Source organism: Cryptomeria japonica, chromosome 9, assembly GCF_030272615.1.
Source record: "Cryptomeria japonica chromosome 9, Sugi_1.0, whole genome shotgun sequence".
NCBI lineage: Eukaryota > Viridiplantae > Streptophyta > Pinopsida > Cupressales > Cupressaceae > Cryptomeria > Cryptomeria japonica.
Window position 1 is genome coordinate 673,958,262 of NC_081413.1, and position 18,019 is coordinate 673,976,280.

Consider the following 18,019-nt stretch of genomic DNA (forward strand, 5'->3'; position numbering starts at 1 on the left):
GCTATCCTAATGAGCCCTCTAGCGCCCCTTCAGTGCAAAGACTAATAGCCAAGTTCAAACAACTAAGCAAAGAAAACTAACCATAGAAAGCAAAAAGCAGGGGTCCCCATTTACAATGGGGCGATGTGTGAATATGTCACAACAATACCCTAAAAGTTACCCATTGACCCCCCATTATACCTATCGCCCACCAATCCCCCTACTCTAGAGCTTTCATCATACATAAACGCCTTCTCCATTCCCCCCCACACCCTAAGCAACGTTCCTCTGACCGCTTTTTCTAGTTGCATTAAGGAAACCTGGCAAATCTTCTCTCCCATTGCAACCACCAGCAACTACAACCCCATTGGAAGGCTCTAGCCAAAAAAACAACCATTTACCCCCAACAGCATTGGAATAGTGAACTGCTCTACCTGCATTATGCCCAAAACCTAAGATCCAACAGTGATCATGAGCAAATGCCCTAGCGATTGAAGGGCACAACAACACCATAGCTTTTCTAGATAGGATTGTTTAGTTTGATGTTGTTTAATTTGTCTACAAACCTTGGATATACTCCATGAACAATGGCTAATGTCGGTTGCTTTCCTTTGTTTAGGCACCATATGGTTTTCCCTCTACTCTTGATATTTCTAAATAGAACCGATGCCATGCTTACATAGTTGGCTTTTAAATTTAGGACCATTTTAATAACAGCTATAAACATATTTCCTTTTACCAACAATACATATTTTAGCTAACATAAACTTCTACCAGCAACAATATTTTAAATTTTGAATTTCTGTTTTTTCAAATGAAGCCATTGGAAAAATGGACAAGTCCCAAAACTGTGGGTCCAAAATCCTAGAGCTTTTCTTCACCTTCAAGGCCAGGGATTTGTCATAACAGAGATAAAGATAGGCTCATCTACAAATTGAAGAAGGTTAAAGACTAACTACAAGAGTGGATAAACTCTACTGCTCTTTGAACACAATATAAACCCAAGAGGATGTTTCCATTAGCTTATTTAAACAAGTTTCTATATAAATTTAGATTGACTAATCAATGAATTACACAACCATACCCAATTTTAGATTGACAAGTAATCTGAAAAGCAAAACTCTAGAAATCACGCTCAGTGCCTGGCAATTCTACAGTAAGACTACCACACAATTCTAGGTAACTTTGAATAAAGACTCAAAACACAAACAAAAATAGAGGAACTCCTTAAACACTAGTATCTCCTTTTGAGGTGGCAAATCGTTTTTTATTTTCACCAGAGATTTGCCTGCTAACACTAAAAACAATGCTTACCAATCTCTTTACCAAATAGCACAGAATGCAAGCAGTGGCATGTTGTTTCAGCTAAATGTAGTGCTCAGGCTTCTTAATTTTCCTCAACTCCTTCCTTTGGTGGCAGTTCCCAATTGGATGATGTTGCCATTTTTACGAATGAAAACCTCATGATGGCTTTTTGCACAAACCACTCACAGCAACTTCCTCCAACGGATCTAAGCATTGGCTATTACAGCCCCATCCCTTGTAAAATCTATGGAGGGGTCAACGTGTATGGCCAGATTTGGCTTTGATACCCCAAATCAGAAAATGTAACAGCAAAAAAACACAGTGAATGTAACAGCAGAAAGATTTGCTTGAATCCAGTGGGATGTAATAGCAGAAAAAATTGCGTGTCCATTGATTCATCAAATAGTATTTACATATTTATAGTTTGACACTCAACTTCCTATAAAATTTCTAAACAGATTGACAACTATCTGTAGCTGTTTGACAACAAACTGCTGACTAAAGACGATGAATTGATCTTAATTGAAGATATTGGACACCTTAAATATTATTTGGTGACATTTACACAAGACTCCACTAATGATTTATTTGTTTACGTTGGAGCGTATATTCCTTGTATCTCCGCGTTGCTTGTATCTTTTTTTTAAATTAGCATTCTTTCTTTTCAATTCAGTTTAGTAATGTTGACCTCCAAATAAGCAATTTGAATCACGATTCGTTATAGACAAAACTGTGTGCATCGTTAAATTACTACAACTGGTCCATTTTGAATCACAATCCCCTCATCTCTTATAACAACTACTTGCTCTGAAATTATCATTAATATAATGATGTATATGTGTCACCAAATAATGATGGTGTGTCTAACATATTCGATTAAGCTCAATTCATTGTCTTTAGACTCTAAAGAGCCAGAGTTAACTGTCAACCTGTTTAAAATTTTGTAGTAACTGTTGAGCCTACAGATATAAATACGTCATACTATTTGACGAATAAATGGACAAGAAGTCTTTCTGCCGTCACTTTCACTGTGTTCCTTTGCTGTTGCATTTCTTAAACTTTAAATCGAAAACTTATAATTCAAAAACAAAATGAATAAAATTGTTTAATGGAAATTGTTTAATATTTGCAAAAACCAATAAATATTCAAAATGTAAAATTGAAACCGAATATCTTATGAAATATACTTGAATCCAATGCAATGTAGAAGTTAAACATAATATTTGAAATGATAGAGGATTTATCCCAAAGCAAACTCAAATTAAGATAAGCTTGAAAAACATCAATATTTTCATAACAGGTTAGGGCCTACCACAACGACGACTCAGACGAACTTTACAGTGAGCCAAACTAACCACAACAAGCCAAATTTTAATCCATTAGTAATTACTGCATTGTCAGCTATCGAGCTTCGAAGTTCATCGAATGTAAGATAAAAAAAATCTGTCATTGCAAGAAGGAATAGCATATTCAAGAATTATGGTGGTGTTATAAAACACCGTTTTTGTTGGCATGTCAATAGAGTTTATTTCTTCTTAGGAGACTTGGGCTCCTTTTCTGAGGCGGAGGACTTCTTAGGTAAAAGCACCTGGTGTATGTTAGGCAGAACACCGCCATGAGCAATGGTAACGCCGCCCAGCAATTTCCCCAATTCTTCATCATTCCTGACAGCAAGAAGGATATGCCTGGGAATGATCCTATTCTTCTTGTTGTCTCTAGCAGCGTTGCCAGCTAGCTCCAGCACCTCAGCTGCCAAATACTCCATCACAGCTGCAATGTAAATGGGAGCACCAGAACCAACTCTCTTAGCATATCTACCTTTCTTGAGGTATCTGCTCACTCTACCTACAGGAAACTGTAGACCTGCCTTCACTGACTTAGAGACGCTCTTCTTCTTCGCTCCTCCCTTTCTTCCGCCCTTTCCTGCCTTAGCACCTGACTCCATGATTACAGACTTCCTTACGATCTAAAAACACTTAAGAAAATGTCGCGAAAAAATCCAAACAATATCTGAACTTGGTTGAGAGGTCAAAGTCCCAGCCGAGATATATAGCCTCTCTGTGATGTCAGGTATGAGATTTGTAGATCGTACGATCAATATACTATGGACGGTTGAGATGCATTGTAGTTTGATCCGTGGCAGCTACAATCCGCCAATGGATGCGTGGGAATAATAGAAATGAAAATGAAAATGAAATGACGGGTTTCGTTGTCTCGTGATGTTGTTTCTCACTTGAGAAAAAGAATATTGTCTTTTTTAAGGGAAACATGGGATACTTTAGATACCGGTATATCTTTATTTTTAAGTGGAATATGGTAAGAATATTGACTTTGGAATTTAACTTTATTTTTTATTTTTTCAAGGTGCTTTGCCTACCATTTATAAGGTTTAGATGTATATTAATTGGTATTTATTTTAGGATAATTTTGAGATGACAATTTGATATGATTATATAACAATATTTTGTCAACATTTACATTAGATTAGGTTGGTTTTCTTTAGTTCTTATATATTCTTTTGTATAAACATTTTGCATGTTTATATACATTTGATTCTATCATTATCTTATTTGCATATTTTTCTTTTCATTCGCCTCATTTATTAGCTTGTATTCACAAACCCACTCTTGATCTAGAGGCCTCACTTTTTTCACTCTGGGTCATTTTCATGACATGCAATAGCAATATTGCAAAGTGCAAAACAAACTTAAAAGTTGAATATTTGAATTACTCACATGACAAAAATCTTACTTTAAATTTAAATTTTTAAAAATCAACTTGCTAACTCCTATGTTTTTCTCCTAGTCATTAGGAGTCAACTTTATGCATGTTTATGTGAGTGTTTGTTATGTCTGAGTATTTAAAGAAATTCATTTTGGCATTAAAGTGCATAAGGAATCATTCAAATATCATAAGCATCAAGGAACGCTCCTAGGAGCATCTAGATTCATAACATTAAAAGAATAACACTTGCATCTAAAATCAAATTTAGATCACTTACATGCTAGTGCAAGATTGATTCAAATTTATGGAATTGACCTTTAGAAAATGTTAGGTCTACACAGAAGTCAAAAATAGTTTTCACTCCACTAATGTTAGCTTTAACACTGTGAAAAATTAGTCCTACAAATTGTTGGCAATCAAAATCCATCTTCAATTCAAGAGCCAAATTACACTCTTCATTCATGTTTGATTTCCAAAAATAACATCCACTATTATTTATATTTATCGAAATGTGTTATTTAAGGTAATTATGTGTTCATTGGCAGCAATAATTAACTTATAAAACTTTTTTGGGAAGTGTAATTTTCTCTTTTCATTTTCTAGGAACCTATCTAATCTTACACAACCATAGGATTTCTCTTTAGAGCTTATACATTATTAGTTGTTAAGGTTTCAATTTAAACTTTCTAATTACCACAAATTTTTCAAGGATTTTGCTAGGGTTTGTGTTCTTTTTCCTCTTGAGGTTTGTGTTTTACTTTGTGATCCTCATGTTTACTTACCCCACCCACCCTTGGATACCTTTTTAGGGTTTCATTTGCACGTCAAATCTATATAAAAAAACTAATTTGTTGTTTTTTATCTTCATAACTTCCTATGTTTCTATTTTAATTTTTTAATGCTAAGGGGTACTTGTGATCCCATTCTTCCTCTAAGGAGGAGAGCTTTGCTAAACTTTGATATGGCTTCCCACCCTAATTTTACAATTTTTTTCTAATGCAATGTTGATGATTGCAGTCATGATATGTTCACAGAGAAATGAGATTTTATTAATGGACTTGTTTTTTAAGCTAATGATAAAAACCCTACACAACTAGCATACATGATTCATTGTATTTTTATTAAAAAAGTCATAAGTACTAGAGGTCTCACAAGCTAGGGTTTCTAAGAAAGATTCTTCTACCTTCCCATTTCATGCACCCACCTCCCCTCTATGTCCATTTACCATTTGTCCCAACTCATTTCATACATTGACTATGATCATTGTTACACTGTGTAGCATTACTCAAGTTCTTTTCCTCGCATTTCACCCTCATTGTGGCTCACCTTCTAACTATACTCATCTTTCATACATGTTTCTCACGTGATATTTTACATCTCCGTCCCTACTTCATCCACTCTTAAAAAGTGAGAAATTTGGGTCAAGAAAGGGATGCCTAATGTGTCACCAATAGATAGTGTGTTTATGCAAAAGTACAAAGGAGTGTCAAGAGAAAAACATGTATTAGAAAAAGCACATCAAGAAGAATAAAAGGTTTTGATAAAGAAGAGAATTATGATGGCATGTGTTCGTATGATTGCGATCCTTTTGAAGACGTTAATGATCCTCTGAGGTTCATTGAAGGATTCATGAGCATCTTATAGATAGGGTTGGCCCACAAAAATGAGTCTCACTTTTTGGTCAAATTAAGATAGTGAAATCAACATTTTTCAACAAACCTTCACTTTTTGACACCTATAGAAACTATACCATTAAGGTTTTGAAGATGATGCAAATTATTAATTTGTGATATTTTGTGATATTTTGTGCATACTCTCTCTCTCTCTCTCTCTCTCTCTCTCTCTCTCTCTCTCTCTCTCTCTCTCTCTCTCTCTCTCTCTCTCTCTCTCTCTCTCTCTCTCTCTCTCTCTCTCTAAATATAATTTGTCACACCAATATCTAGTCCAGTGATATTTTTTATAATTTTTTGTTGCGTATATTTTTTTTAAATTAATTTTGAAGTCAAAGTAATTATAATTTGGACACAAGTGTATGTTGTATTGCATAACTTCTTATGTATGTATTTAAATTAACTTATTTTTTTGTTGAAATGGGGACATCAATATCTAGGGAACTAATATTCTTTGGATTATTTATTTTATTTTATTATTGTCCACATGTATGAAACAAAGACCTTGATGTTCGGTGAAAAACCTACATTCAAAATTATACTTTTTGGAAGATTTATACCAAGGGCTACATACTTACAAAATATAACCTCTATATAAAATCTTTTGATCCCCCAAACTTGGTAAAGGAAAAGTGGCTTTTTGTTAGCATTTTGATAGTTGCATAGGATACTCCATTGCAGACATGGTTTAAGACTAGAGGGGTTCTATTTGAGGGGTATTGATCTAAGGGAGTTAAATCTTTTAGAAGACATTAATGATCTTCCAAGGTGATTTGAATAATTAATGGGAATTTTATAGATTATATCCATATAATTTTGGGTTTCACTTTATCATTTTGCCAATTGCTTACAATTGTTTTTATTAGATGTGAATTATTGTATGTTACACACTCATTTCGCCTTCTATATCATATTCCATGTTTACATTCCTCTTCTTGAGAGAATTTTCCTTCTCTATTTTGAATGTTTTTAATGTTTATTTACATCCTCCTTGGTGATTGTGATGCTCTTTTGTGCTTAACTTGTTAATATATTTGCTCGTGATTACCACCATAATTAATCATTTCTATATTGTTGCCTGTTGTTACACCTATTGTTACCTCATTCATCCATGTGCTTGTAATTTCCATGATATTTGTTGCTTATGAGTCCCATGTTTACCTACTTATGCTCTTATATTTATTACCTTGTTATGTTTGTCGTATACTTGTGGTCTTTACCATGCTTAGGGTGCTTGAACACTATCTTCATACCTACGAGGGATTCATCATGCAATTGCCCTGTGTGCAAATAGATATCTTACACTTATGTTCATTGGTTGACATTTTATATTGTCATTACGTGTACATTTTTGTGTTGTACTAAACTTTTAATGGTGCATTTTAGTGGAGTGGGGGCACATTTCTTCCTTTTTTTACGCTTACCTTCACTTCCTAACATGTTTTGAGAGATATTTTTAGACGAGGGGATATCTTACTTTTCTATTATCTTGTGTGCTATCATTCTTTGTTGCAGTATGTATAGTTACGAAGGTAACCACCAAAGATCAAAAAAATAAAGGCAAACACAAATAAAACATTTCAATGTAGATTGACAAAATACAACAATAAAATGATGCACCAACACCCCCCTTAAGCATAGCTTAGGTGGAAATGAAAGATAGAAGGGATTTTAAGAAAATGTGTATCTGTGTTAGGTACCCATGTACAAAATGACAATCTCGATGAGAAGATAAACAAACTATAGGAAAAAACTCCTCCTAAGAGAGGATAAAGAGAATAAGTCTAAATGACTCCACTCAAAAAACTTGTGCAGGGAAAAACTTCCCTCATAATAGAAAATATTTATATATTTCATCCATTTTAACATGTATGATACATCACAATAGTCTTGAGGGAATCTCAAAACATGAGGCAGGGAGATCTCAGTGGGAAATGCCACATGAAGCAACTCTATAAGATTATCAAATGGCATCTAGTCATTAATGTGATCATAGAAAAGAAACCGAAAGATGAAGAGCTTGTTGATTCAATGTAACATGTTCAAACACAAAAAGTAGAGGATTGTTCTTAATATCGAGTCTTACAAAGTATTATACCCTAGGGCAAGTGCACAAAGATGGTGGTAAAAAAGGGGCATATAAGTGGACACTTTTTTTCTGAAAATCAGGTGAACTTGAACTTGGAGGCAAAATTTGAAAGTCATCCACTCAAGATATGAAGATAATCAAACAACAAATATTGTAGTATTATGAATCTAGTTTCCAAACTAATAAACTATTTCAAAATTGGATAAGATTAAGAGGGTCAAATCCTTCACGCATGAAAAAATAGACCCTGGTTTTTTATGAAAAACACAACATAGTGTCTGACGTGCGCATCAAAAAAGTCATAGTTAGATTTAGTATTTTGACAAATCATTTGGCAGAAATATAGTTAAGAGCGAGCACTAGAAGATGTGTATTTTTTTGTAATTTTTTATTGAGTATTTTTTTTTATGATTTTTCCAATGAAGCACACCCTAAAAAATTAGGTACCCGTTCGTGCGCGAAGCATAAGTTGCACTAAAAAATCAAAAATACAATTTTACTTTTTTTAAATTGTAAAGAATCAAGTGCACTACAATAATATATAAAAAAAATTAAATTTGGATAAGTATATCAAAAGTTATTAAAAAAATGGTGCACCTATGTCTGTGAGAACTATGGAGACACTGGTAAAAGAAATTCAATAATAATATGTTAATGTAGTTCAAATTTTAAAAAATTATATGGTTAGAAAGCTCTGAAGATGGGTGAAAATATGGTGGCAATTTTAGAAATACCCACTTGATAAAGTGTAAACCTGATGATGACAAAGTCGAGAAACCAAGTTGATAAAATAAAACACGTCAAAAATGATGGAAATGGAGGAAATCAAACTTCCAAACCGTAGCATTGTCATCCAAGCCTATTTCCAAGCCTAAACAGTCAAAAGTACGTACAAGGTACCTATGGTATAAAAAGCGCGTACGGGGTAATTATGGTGTAAGAAGCGTGTATGCTCTATCTTAACTATAAACAGCGCATATGCGCTTTGTTTACTATAAATAGCACGTACGTGCTACATTTGTTTAAATTTTGGGAGTGTGATAATATGATATTGTATATATAATATGTGTATATACATATAATATATGATTTATATATATACACACACACACACATATGTGTGTGTGTTGTCTCCCTCTCTCCCCCTCTCAGGCGCGTACAAGGTGCCTCTCTCTCTCTCTCTCTCTCTCTCTCTCTCTCTCTCTCTCTCTCTCTCTCTCTCCATACCCCATACCTCTCTCTCTCTTCTTCTCTCCCTCCCTCCCTCCATACCCCACTACAACTGTGTCTGCACTTCTATAGAAGTAAGTGAATTTATTTCTTGTCTGCACTTCTATAAAAGTAAGTGAATTTATTTCTTGTTTGCAACTTCCTCTTTGATTTTTATCATGTATACTCTCCTAAGAAAATTGATTGATGGATTTGTGTGTGTATATTGAATAGGAGGAAGAAGGGTCTGAAATTGAACCATGGGTGCATTACCATTGTTAGAGTATTCGGGTATTTACTTGATTAATTAAACATTATTTGTTTAATTATTTAAGTTCCCTTTGTCTCTTTTACACTTAAGCTAACTTTAGGTGCATATAATTAATTGTTTTAATTAATTATTATGTGCAAACCTAGGTTTTCCCTTTTTAGGGTTTCTTGACCTATTAAAGGTTGAGTTCTTTCTTTTCATTGTAAGAATCACATTACATATTTTTGTGAATATTGAGCTCTCTCTTTTTTAGCATATTCTCTGTGTTTTGTATGTTCTTCAAATTTTGCTTCATTGCTTCTCCTTGTAACAGGTTATTCGGCTTGCAGAAGATCTTCGGGCTCCTGTGGTGTTGTATTTTCTCAACTCCTATATGGTATATGAGCTTCGAATCTGCAGTTGTTTGTTCTTGTTTTGAGAATTTTTGCTTTGGAAGCAGATCTAGGGTTTCAGGTATTTTTTATGTACCTAGGGTTTGAGATTTTTTTCTGAACACTTTGGGCCTAATCGGACCTCACCATCGTGCTTAGAAGGCCCAAAAACCCCTATGGTCATATAAAATTTGACCTATTTTGGTTCCTGAGCCTTTGGGAGCATTTTTTCTCACATCCAGAGCGTACGACCTTGGCACGCAGATCGAGAAAAAAATTTCAAAAAAATTTAAAATTTGCCTTTTTACGGCATGCAGGCCGAAATTTTTTTTTGAATTTTTTTTTTCAAAAAAAGCAAAAAAAAAGAAGAAGAAGTTTTTGTTTCTTTTTAAGAAAAAAAATAAAAATTTGGGGCAAAAAGTTTTTTTCAGGGGGGGTTCCCATGGTACGCAGGGTAGCATGGGCCCCTACCCCTGCCGTTGTCAGTACGACCACGTACATTGACCTGCAGGCTCGGGCCCCGCGCCTTTGTTTCTCCTGCTGGTCGTTCCCTCTGGCTTCCCCGTCGGCCGCTGCAGGTCCCCGGCTTCCGTTCCCGCCGGCCGCCGCCCACAGCTCCTCTCCCCGGTCGTGCTTCGCCTTGGCCCTCCGCCAGCTCCCCGCTCAACTCTCTGTGCTCAGCTCTGGCCGTCGGCCCACCCGACCCTTTTTCCCAGCCGGCCACCACTCCACCACCGGGCCGCCACCCGGTCACCACCCTGCCACCCAGCCGCCACCGGAGCTCCACCCACTGGCCACCGGACCACCAACAAGCAACCAGACCCCCTTTTTTGGCTTTTTTAGGGGGGGGGTGGGGGGGTTTGGTTTTTTGGCCCTATCTTGGGCATACAGAGTCATTTTTTCGAGAACAAATAGGCGTTGGAAAGCTGGTTCTGAGGCTGACCTCATGGTGTTGGTAATTTTTTCCAATTTTTCTATTTGACTGTGTTTTTTTACAGTCAAAGTGAGGTCTCTTTTTTGCACTCCGGGAGACGTAGAATGAGCATCCGACCTCCGTTTTTCGAAAACTTTATATTTTCGGAAAGCGTGTTCTGTGTACTTTCCAGAAATATGAGTTTTTTTCCAGATTCTACTCCATGCATGTTTTATTCATTTTTTTGCTTTTCAGCACTCTGGTGGATATCGTGGTTGTTTCAAGTCCTGGGATCTCTTTTCTGAGTAGGGTGTCTCTGTTTTGATTCTCGTTTCTATTTCCAGTCTTCTTATCATTGTAGCTTGTAATTATGCAAACGCACTGAGATAAAGTGCCATCATGCATTATTTACTTGGAATCTTGCATATCTTGTGTCTCGTTGTACATGCACTGTTGATCAAGTGCCATGAGGGGGTTGATGTTTGCCTTTGTTTGCCATCTTCCTTTGTCAAGTGAGTGTTCCTTCCACGACATTCGCCTCATGATGATGTGTCTCAACACCTTTGATGTTCTTGGTTCTTCGTCATGCAGTTGTTTTTGGCTATCCTTTTCAGTGTTCCTGTCCCTCTCCCACTTCCGCATTATGAGGAGGTTTATCTTGTTGGTTCTAATGCTTCCATGGTTCGATTGATCAGCTCTTCAGGCTTTGGTTTCTCATGCCATTTGTATCTTCGATTTTAGTTGTTTTGCCTTGTTTGCCTCCTGATTCGAGTAGTGTCATTTGAGGGCACTCATGCAGATTACAGTCTTCTCTACCTGGTCATGTTCTAGTTCAGTGGATGTTCTTCAGATCAGTAGTTATTCTTCGACAGAGTTTGCATGTTCTTCATGCTTCAATGGTGTTCTTTTATCTCTTTTTGGATAGGAGTTTTTTCCCACTAGGTTTTCTCCTTTGTCTCTGTTTCATAGAGATTTCATTGTATTTGGGTACCTGATTAGGCCTTGTTGCCGGGACCCATCTTTATTGTTTTTAGTAGTTGTTCTAGGTTTTAGCTTCTCCCTAAGTCTAGCTTAAGGGGGGGTGTTAGAGTATTCGGGTATTTACTTGATTAATTAAACATTATTTGTTTAATTATTTAAGTTCCCTTTATCTCTTTTACACTTAAGCTAACTTTAGGTGCATATAATTAATTGTTTTAATTAATTATTATGTGCAAACCTAGGTTTTCCCTTTTTAGGGTTTCTTGACCTATTAAAGGTTGGGTTCTTTCTTTTCATTGTAAGAATCACATTACATATTTTTGTGAATATCGAGCTCTCTCTTTTTGAGTATATTCTCTATGTTCTGTATATTCTTCAAATTTTGCTTCATTGCTTCTCCTTGTAATAGGTTATTCGGCTTGCAGAAGATCTTCAGGCTCCTGTGGTGTTGTATTTTCTCAACTCCTATAACCATGACAAACAAGGAAACTTGCAGCAATATTCTTCTCGAATGTGTTTTTAATGAGCAGAGCAGATGTGGAAAATAGTGTCAACAAAGCAAAATGATGAATCAAACTACCTGCAATATGTTTTTCAGAAGGAAACAACCGGTAGGAAGAGAAAGAGGGAGAGTAACATAGATGATGTCACAGAGAATGATAGTGGTGGGTATGCGAGAGTTCCCATGCTGTTACACAATCCCTGTCATCTAAAGAAATTGAAGTTTGTTGTAAGCATGGTAGTGGTAGTATGTGATGATCATCACTTGTCAAAAGGCCTAGAAGGGTACATACCCGTGAAATAAATCAAGTGTGTAATTCCTATATTCACAATCGAGATCAGTCTTATAGCCTTGCGAATTTAAGAGCATCATGTGTTTTAGAAAGGCAGTACTCTTAGGGTTAGGTCGAGCTCTTACACTTGCTTTTTAATGAAGCCTCGTTGTTTGTTCGCCTGGAGTCTCTCTTATGCTGACAATGGTCTAACTTACCTGTATCAAAACTAAACTACCGATGTTCTATAGTATGATGTTCCATTCATAACTTTAAATAATATATCATTTTATTAGCTATCATTTATTAATCAGGAAAATTGTATGACATAATTTATAAATAGTTATGGGGAGGCTCCTCCAATACATCTTCTTTTTGTTTGCATATAGATGATGTGATTAGAAGATTGACAAGGTGGTCGGTTTTATTTCTTTTTTAATAAAGAAGATAGGATATAAAGTAGAACGTTTGAAGAAGATGAATGTATTGGTTTCTTTAGATCATTATGGTGTCCTAAAGGGTCATATGGTGTTCTACTTAGGACACTATTTGGTGTCGTTATAGGTCCTTTGGTGTGCTAAGGGATCATATAGTGTCCTATGACCCCTTAGATGTTGTTAGGGGTCATATGGTGTCCTATGACCCCTCAAGACACCATATGATGTTGTTATATGTCTTATGGTGTCCTATGACCCAGGGCTAGAGCCTAGGACACCTTATGACCCTTAGTACACTATATGGTGTCGTTAGGGGTCATATGGTCTCCTACGACCCCTTTGGACATTATTTGACCCCTTAGGACTCCATATGGTGTCGTAATGGGTCGTATGGTGTCCTAAGAGGTCATATAGTGTTCTATGACCCCTTAGGACATCATTTGGTGTCATTACAAGTTGTATGGTGTGCTAAGGGGTTATATGGTGTCCTATGACCCCTTAGGACTTTGTATGACCTCTTATGTGTCGTTATGGGCTATATGGTGTCCTAAGGAGTCATATGGTGTCCTATGACCCCTTAGGACACATGCATGGATCCCTAGGATACCACATGACCCCTAAGAATACCATATGATCCTAGAGAGGGAGAGAGGGGGAGGAGAGGGAGGGAATGGGAAAGAGATACACCTAAGAGGAGGAGAGTGAGATAGATATATAGATAGATATCGAGAGGGAGAGATAAGAGATAAATGAGAGAGGGAGAGAGAGAGATGGAGAGAGAGAACGAGGGAAATAGAGAGAGAGAGAGAGAGAGAGAGAGAGAGAGAGATCTACAAGGTGGATACATGGATTGGGAGAGAAAGAGAGACCTAAGAGGTGAAGGGAGGGAAGGTGAGAGAAAGAGTAAGAGAGGGTGAGAGATAGAGAGAGTCGAAGTGAGAGGAAGGGATGTAAGGAGAGTACAAGAGACTAGAGAGAGAGAGGTACAAAGAGAGGGAGAGAGTGAGAACGAGAGGTAATAAGAAAGGGAGAGAGGGAGAGGGAGGAGAGAGGGAGAGACACTTGAGAGAAGGGGAGAGCGAGATAGAGAGACAGAGGATGAGAGGGAGAGACTTCAGAGATAAATAATGGGGGAGAGAGAGAAACTTAAGTGAAAAATAGAGACTTGATTATCTCCCCTTATCCCTTCCTCTCTCTCTCTCTCTCTCTCTCTCTCTCTCTCTCTCTCTCTCTCTCTCTCTCTCTCTCTCTCTCTCTCTCTCTACCTCTCTCCCCTTATCCCTTCCTCCATACCCCTTCTTCCCTCCCTCCCTCCCTCCCTCCCCCCTCCCCCTCCCTCTCTCCGTCTCCCTCTCTCCCTCTCTCCCTCCCTCCCTTTTCCTTCACATTTTCTTTACTACAAATAACATGTACGAGGTACTGAGCCTATTAGTTCGCTGCCCTGCCATAACATTTTTAAGGCGTAAGAGTGCGTATGGGGTACTAATCCTATTAGTTTGATGCTCTGCCATAACATTTTTAAGACGCAGGAGCACTAATTATTAGTATAGGGTGAAAAAAATATCGTTGAGCTTGCCAACATTTTAGGGACTAACATCACGCACGCGGTTATTAATATAGCACGTACGAGGTACTTAGACATAGTTTTATTTTCCCAAGAGCCTCAACGACCTCAAAAGAAGTTTTTGAGGTCGTTGAAGGCCCCACTACAACCGTGTCTGCACTTCTATCACTATTTTATACATAGAAGTAAGTGAATTTTTTTGTTTTGCATGATTTCAAATGACTGAATTGTTGTTGTTATTAGTTTTGTCAATACTATTGTGATTCTTTAATAGTTTTGATTCAAAAAAATAATGATAAGATGCATATATTATGGTTATTTGTTTGTTTATGAACTTTTATTTACATATATATGTAATATGATTCTATTTGGGATAACCGATATCAACCATGGGAAAGAACAAGTGAGGAACGATGGAACAATGAGAGGCTGAAAAGGAAAGACAAAGGCAATGTATGAAGAAATTAGGTGACATAAGAACAATGGGAGAAGAAGGTATTTCATCCTCAACATCTCAATTCAATTTACCAAATGAACATAATGCACCTAATACAATTGAAGAAGAGACATCTGATTTACCGTATGAACCTAATGCAACTGAAGAAGATACCACATTGAATAATCAATTAAATGATGAACATACACCTTCTCTATCTGATGAATTGAATGTACACAATGCATTGATGTCAACACCTCCTACAATCATTCATAGGAAACCAAAGTATATAATTGACATTGATGAGAATATATTGAAACCAATGCCCGATAAAATGAATGAACGAACTTGTAGGAGAATGGTTAAAAGAATATGGCAAAACTATTTTGAAAACTTAAATCAAACCGCAAGATGTCAATTAATTGTTCAAATAATTAAAAATTTGAATTTTAGAGAGGCGATGAAAATTCTAGGCCTAAGATCATCTGAAAGTAACAGTGAAAGAACTATTGTGAGAATCTATTTGATGCATATCCAGCTATTGGTTCAAAATCACATACTAAAGATTCTAATCCTACTCGACGTGTCATTACATCAACCATAATGAACAAGAAAACAAAAAAAGATTATTTGATAAGCAAAACAAGTAAGTCATTAAACGTTAGTAGAACAACATTAAGTAAAGCATTACAAAGGTGAGAAAAAATAGAGGAACCTAACAATAATTATCTTTGGGCATTCTCAGGTAGACTACCACGCAAAGACAAGATTGTTGTTGATGCATTAAGAACATTAATTAAAAAAAATTGGCACGACAACACAAGAGTTTTTCCCAACCAAAGAGATGTTGTTAGAAGGCGAACTGGGTCTACAAATCGTGAGCCACATGCCAAACACTATTTAGATATGACTCAAATAAAATTTTATGAAAGATTCTTTCAAAATTTTCCTCAAATAAGAATTTCTCAAAGATTTTTTGAAATGGCAAAACCTTTTTATATTAAGATTAATCATGTGCGCACCACATGTTATTGTAGGATGCATATTGAATTTTCCATGCACTATGATATTTTTCGTTATATTTGTTCTACTTTGCACACTAACGATGTTTTGGAAGAATGCAATACACAAGCACCTCCTCAGTCGGTAAGAGAATTATTCCAAGTGTGCCATATAATAGACATGATGGTTGCATTTATTACAAGAAGCCTTGTTTGGAAGGTTTTTGTGCTATATATGGTGGTTTGCAACATTTACCAAGATGTGTACATTTGGAGAGCACACATGAAATTGGTAGGAAACTAGTTTCTTTTGGAAAATACAAGACAGTCACATATGGAGTCAAAGATGGTAAAGATTTGAAGAGATGTGAGCTAGTGAAAAATGATATATGTGTAGCTGAATTTATGAAAATGTTTCAAGAGAAACTAGTTTATGAGTACACAATGCATACACATAGAGCTTGATGGTTAGATGAACAATTCAGGTTATGTAAGGACACATTTCCTCTTGGTACCATTGTCTTTATCATTGATTTTTTCTGGAAATTATACACTACAACCTCAAAATGAAGTGCAATCTATGTGTTATCATTCTACACAAGTTTCTATTTTTGTACACATAACATTCATGCATGTAGATGATAGCACATAGGAGGATAGAAAGGTTGTAAGAGAATATCACTTCTACATAAGTGATGATCGTACTCATTCATCAGAGTTTGTACAAAGACGCTTTAAATTTTTCTATGATAATTTAAAGGAAAGAAACATACCATACAACCGACACTTAATATGGTCAGATAATTGCACTGCACAATTCAATAATACAAGGATGTTTTATTGGTTGACAAGGATGCATATGACAAGCGATGTACAACATTTTTGGAATTTCACTGAAGCTAGACATGGTAAGGGAGAGCACGATGGTGCAGGAGCATGTGTAAAAAGAGCCCTAGCTAGAGAAGAATTGAAGTACGAAGGTGGTGCCGAATTGATAGATGCAGAAACAATTGTGCGATGGTGTAAGTCTACGATGGGTCCAGGTAATCTAGGTACATCAATGGTTCATAGATATTTTTGGTTGATCATTGAATCTAACATTGAAAACTATCTAGATTGTTGTACAGTTGCAGGATCGAGTGACATACACAATGGTCTTGTAGATCATTGGTTCCCATTGATACATATCAAATTCTCAAAGCACTACAATTGAGACAGATGGAGACATCACTGGATTTTGACCATGTATCCGACCTAGTGGATTCAAGTGATTTTTTGAGTTAATTTTTTTGCAATTATTCTTTTTGGTTCATTTTGTTGTACATCACACTTTATTTGGGGTATTAACTATCACTTTATAAAATGTAGGTCATGTGCATGCAGTTGTTACAGAAGAGAACATTGAAAAAGGAACAAATTACTATTTGTGTCGTTGTGTTGAGCCTGAAAGAAAATTGACAACCACAATCATTGACAGAGAGGGTATTGAGTACCCAATAGGGTCTGTTGTCGTGACAGGAACATGGCTTAGGAGATACCCTATCAATAATTATGATGTTTGGTTGTTCGAGGACTTTGAAACACACAAACATGTTCTTCATTTCTCTAACCTTGTTGTTGCAACAAATATTCATTTGATGAAGTATCATGGTAGACCTCATAACAAGATTTTATGGAAAGTTCCCGAATCTGAGCACGAGGCAATACTTGACACAATACGGGTTAGACCCGATCCTAAAGGCTCACTTGATTGATTCTATAGTTCAGAGTAGAATGATTTTGATAATTTGTATATATCGTCAACGAATTATTTAAATTCATTTTTTGTATATATAAATGCCCATGAGCTGATTTTTACATGTTCAGGGGCATAATTTTATATAATTAAATGACAATGAGCTAATTTGTAAATATTAAGATGCCAAATTTTGTATATTAAAATGGCGATGAGCTGAATCACACATATTATAATGCCAAATTTTGTATAAAATCCCATGAGATGATTTGTAAGACTTTTTTTTTGTATATTCAAATAGCCAAGAGCTGATTTGACCATATTTAGAGTTAAGTTTTGAATAATATGTGACAATGTTTTGTGACTATTTTTTGTGTCTATATTTTGTGATTATGTTTTGAGTTTATGTGATGTGATAAGGTCAATCATGAGCATTATTGATTCTTGTATAATCATGGAGAATTATTTGATTCATTATCAATTCATAGGAGTCATTGATTGAGTCTAGATACAATTTGAGCAAAAAATATCATTATTGTCAAAAACGTTGTCAAGCAACTT

At 36.0% G+C, this 18,019-nt stretch overlaps 1 protein-coding gene across 1 annotated transcript; it reads right to left on the reverse strand.

Moving 5' to 3' along the window:
• Positions 1-2,635: 2,635 nt before the first annotated feature.
• On the reverse strand, positions 2,636-3,312 carry LOC131054152 (histone H2A). Its single transcript, XM_057988615.2, has one exon. The coding sequence runs from the start codon at positions 3,227-3,229 to the stop codon at positions 2,810-2,812; it is 420 nt and encodes a 139-aa protein (XP_057844598.1). The 5' UTR covers positions 3,230-3,312; the 3' UTR covers positions 2,636-2,809.
• Between the last annotated feature and the right edge of the window lie 14,707 nt (positions 3,313-18,019).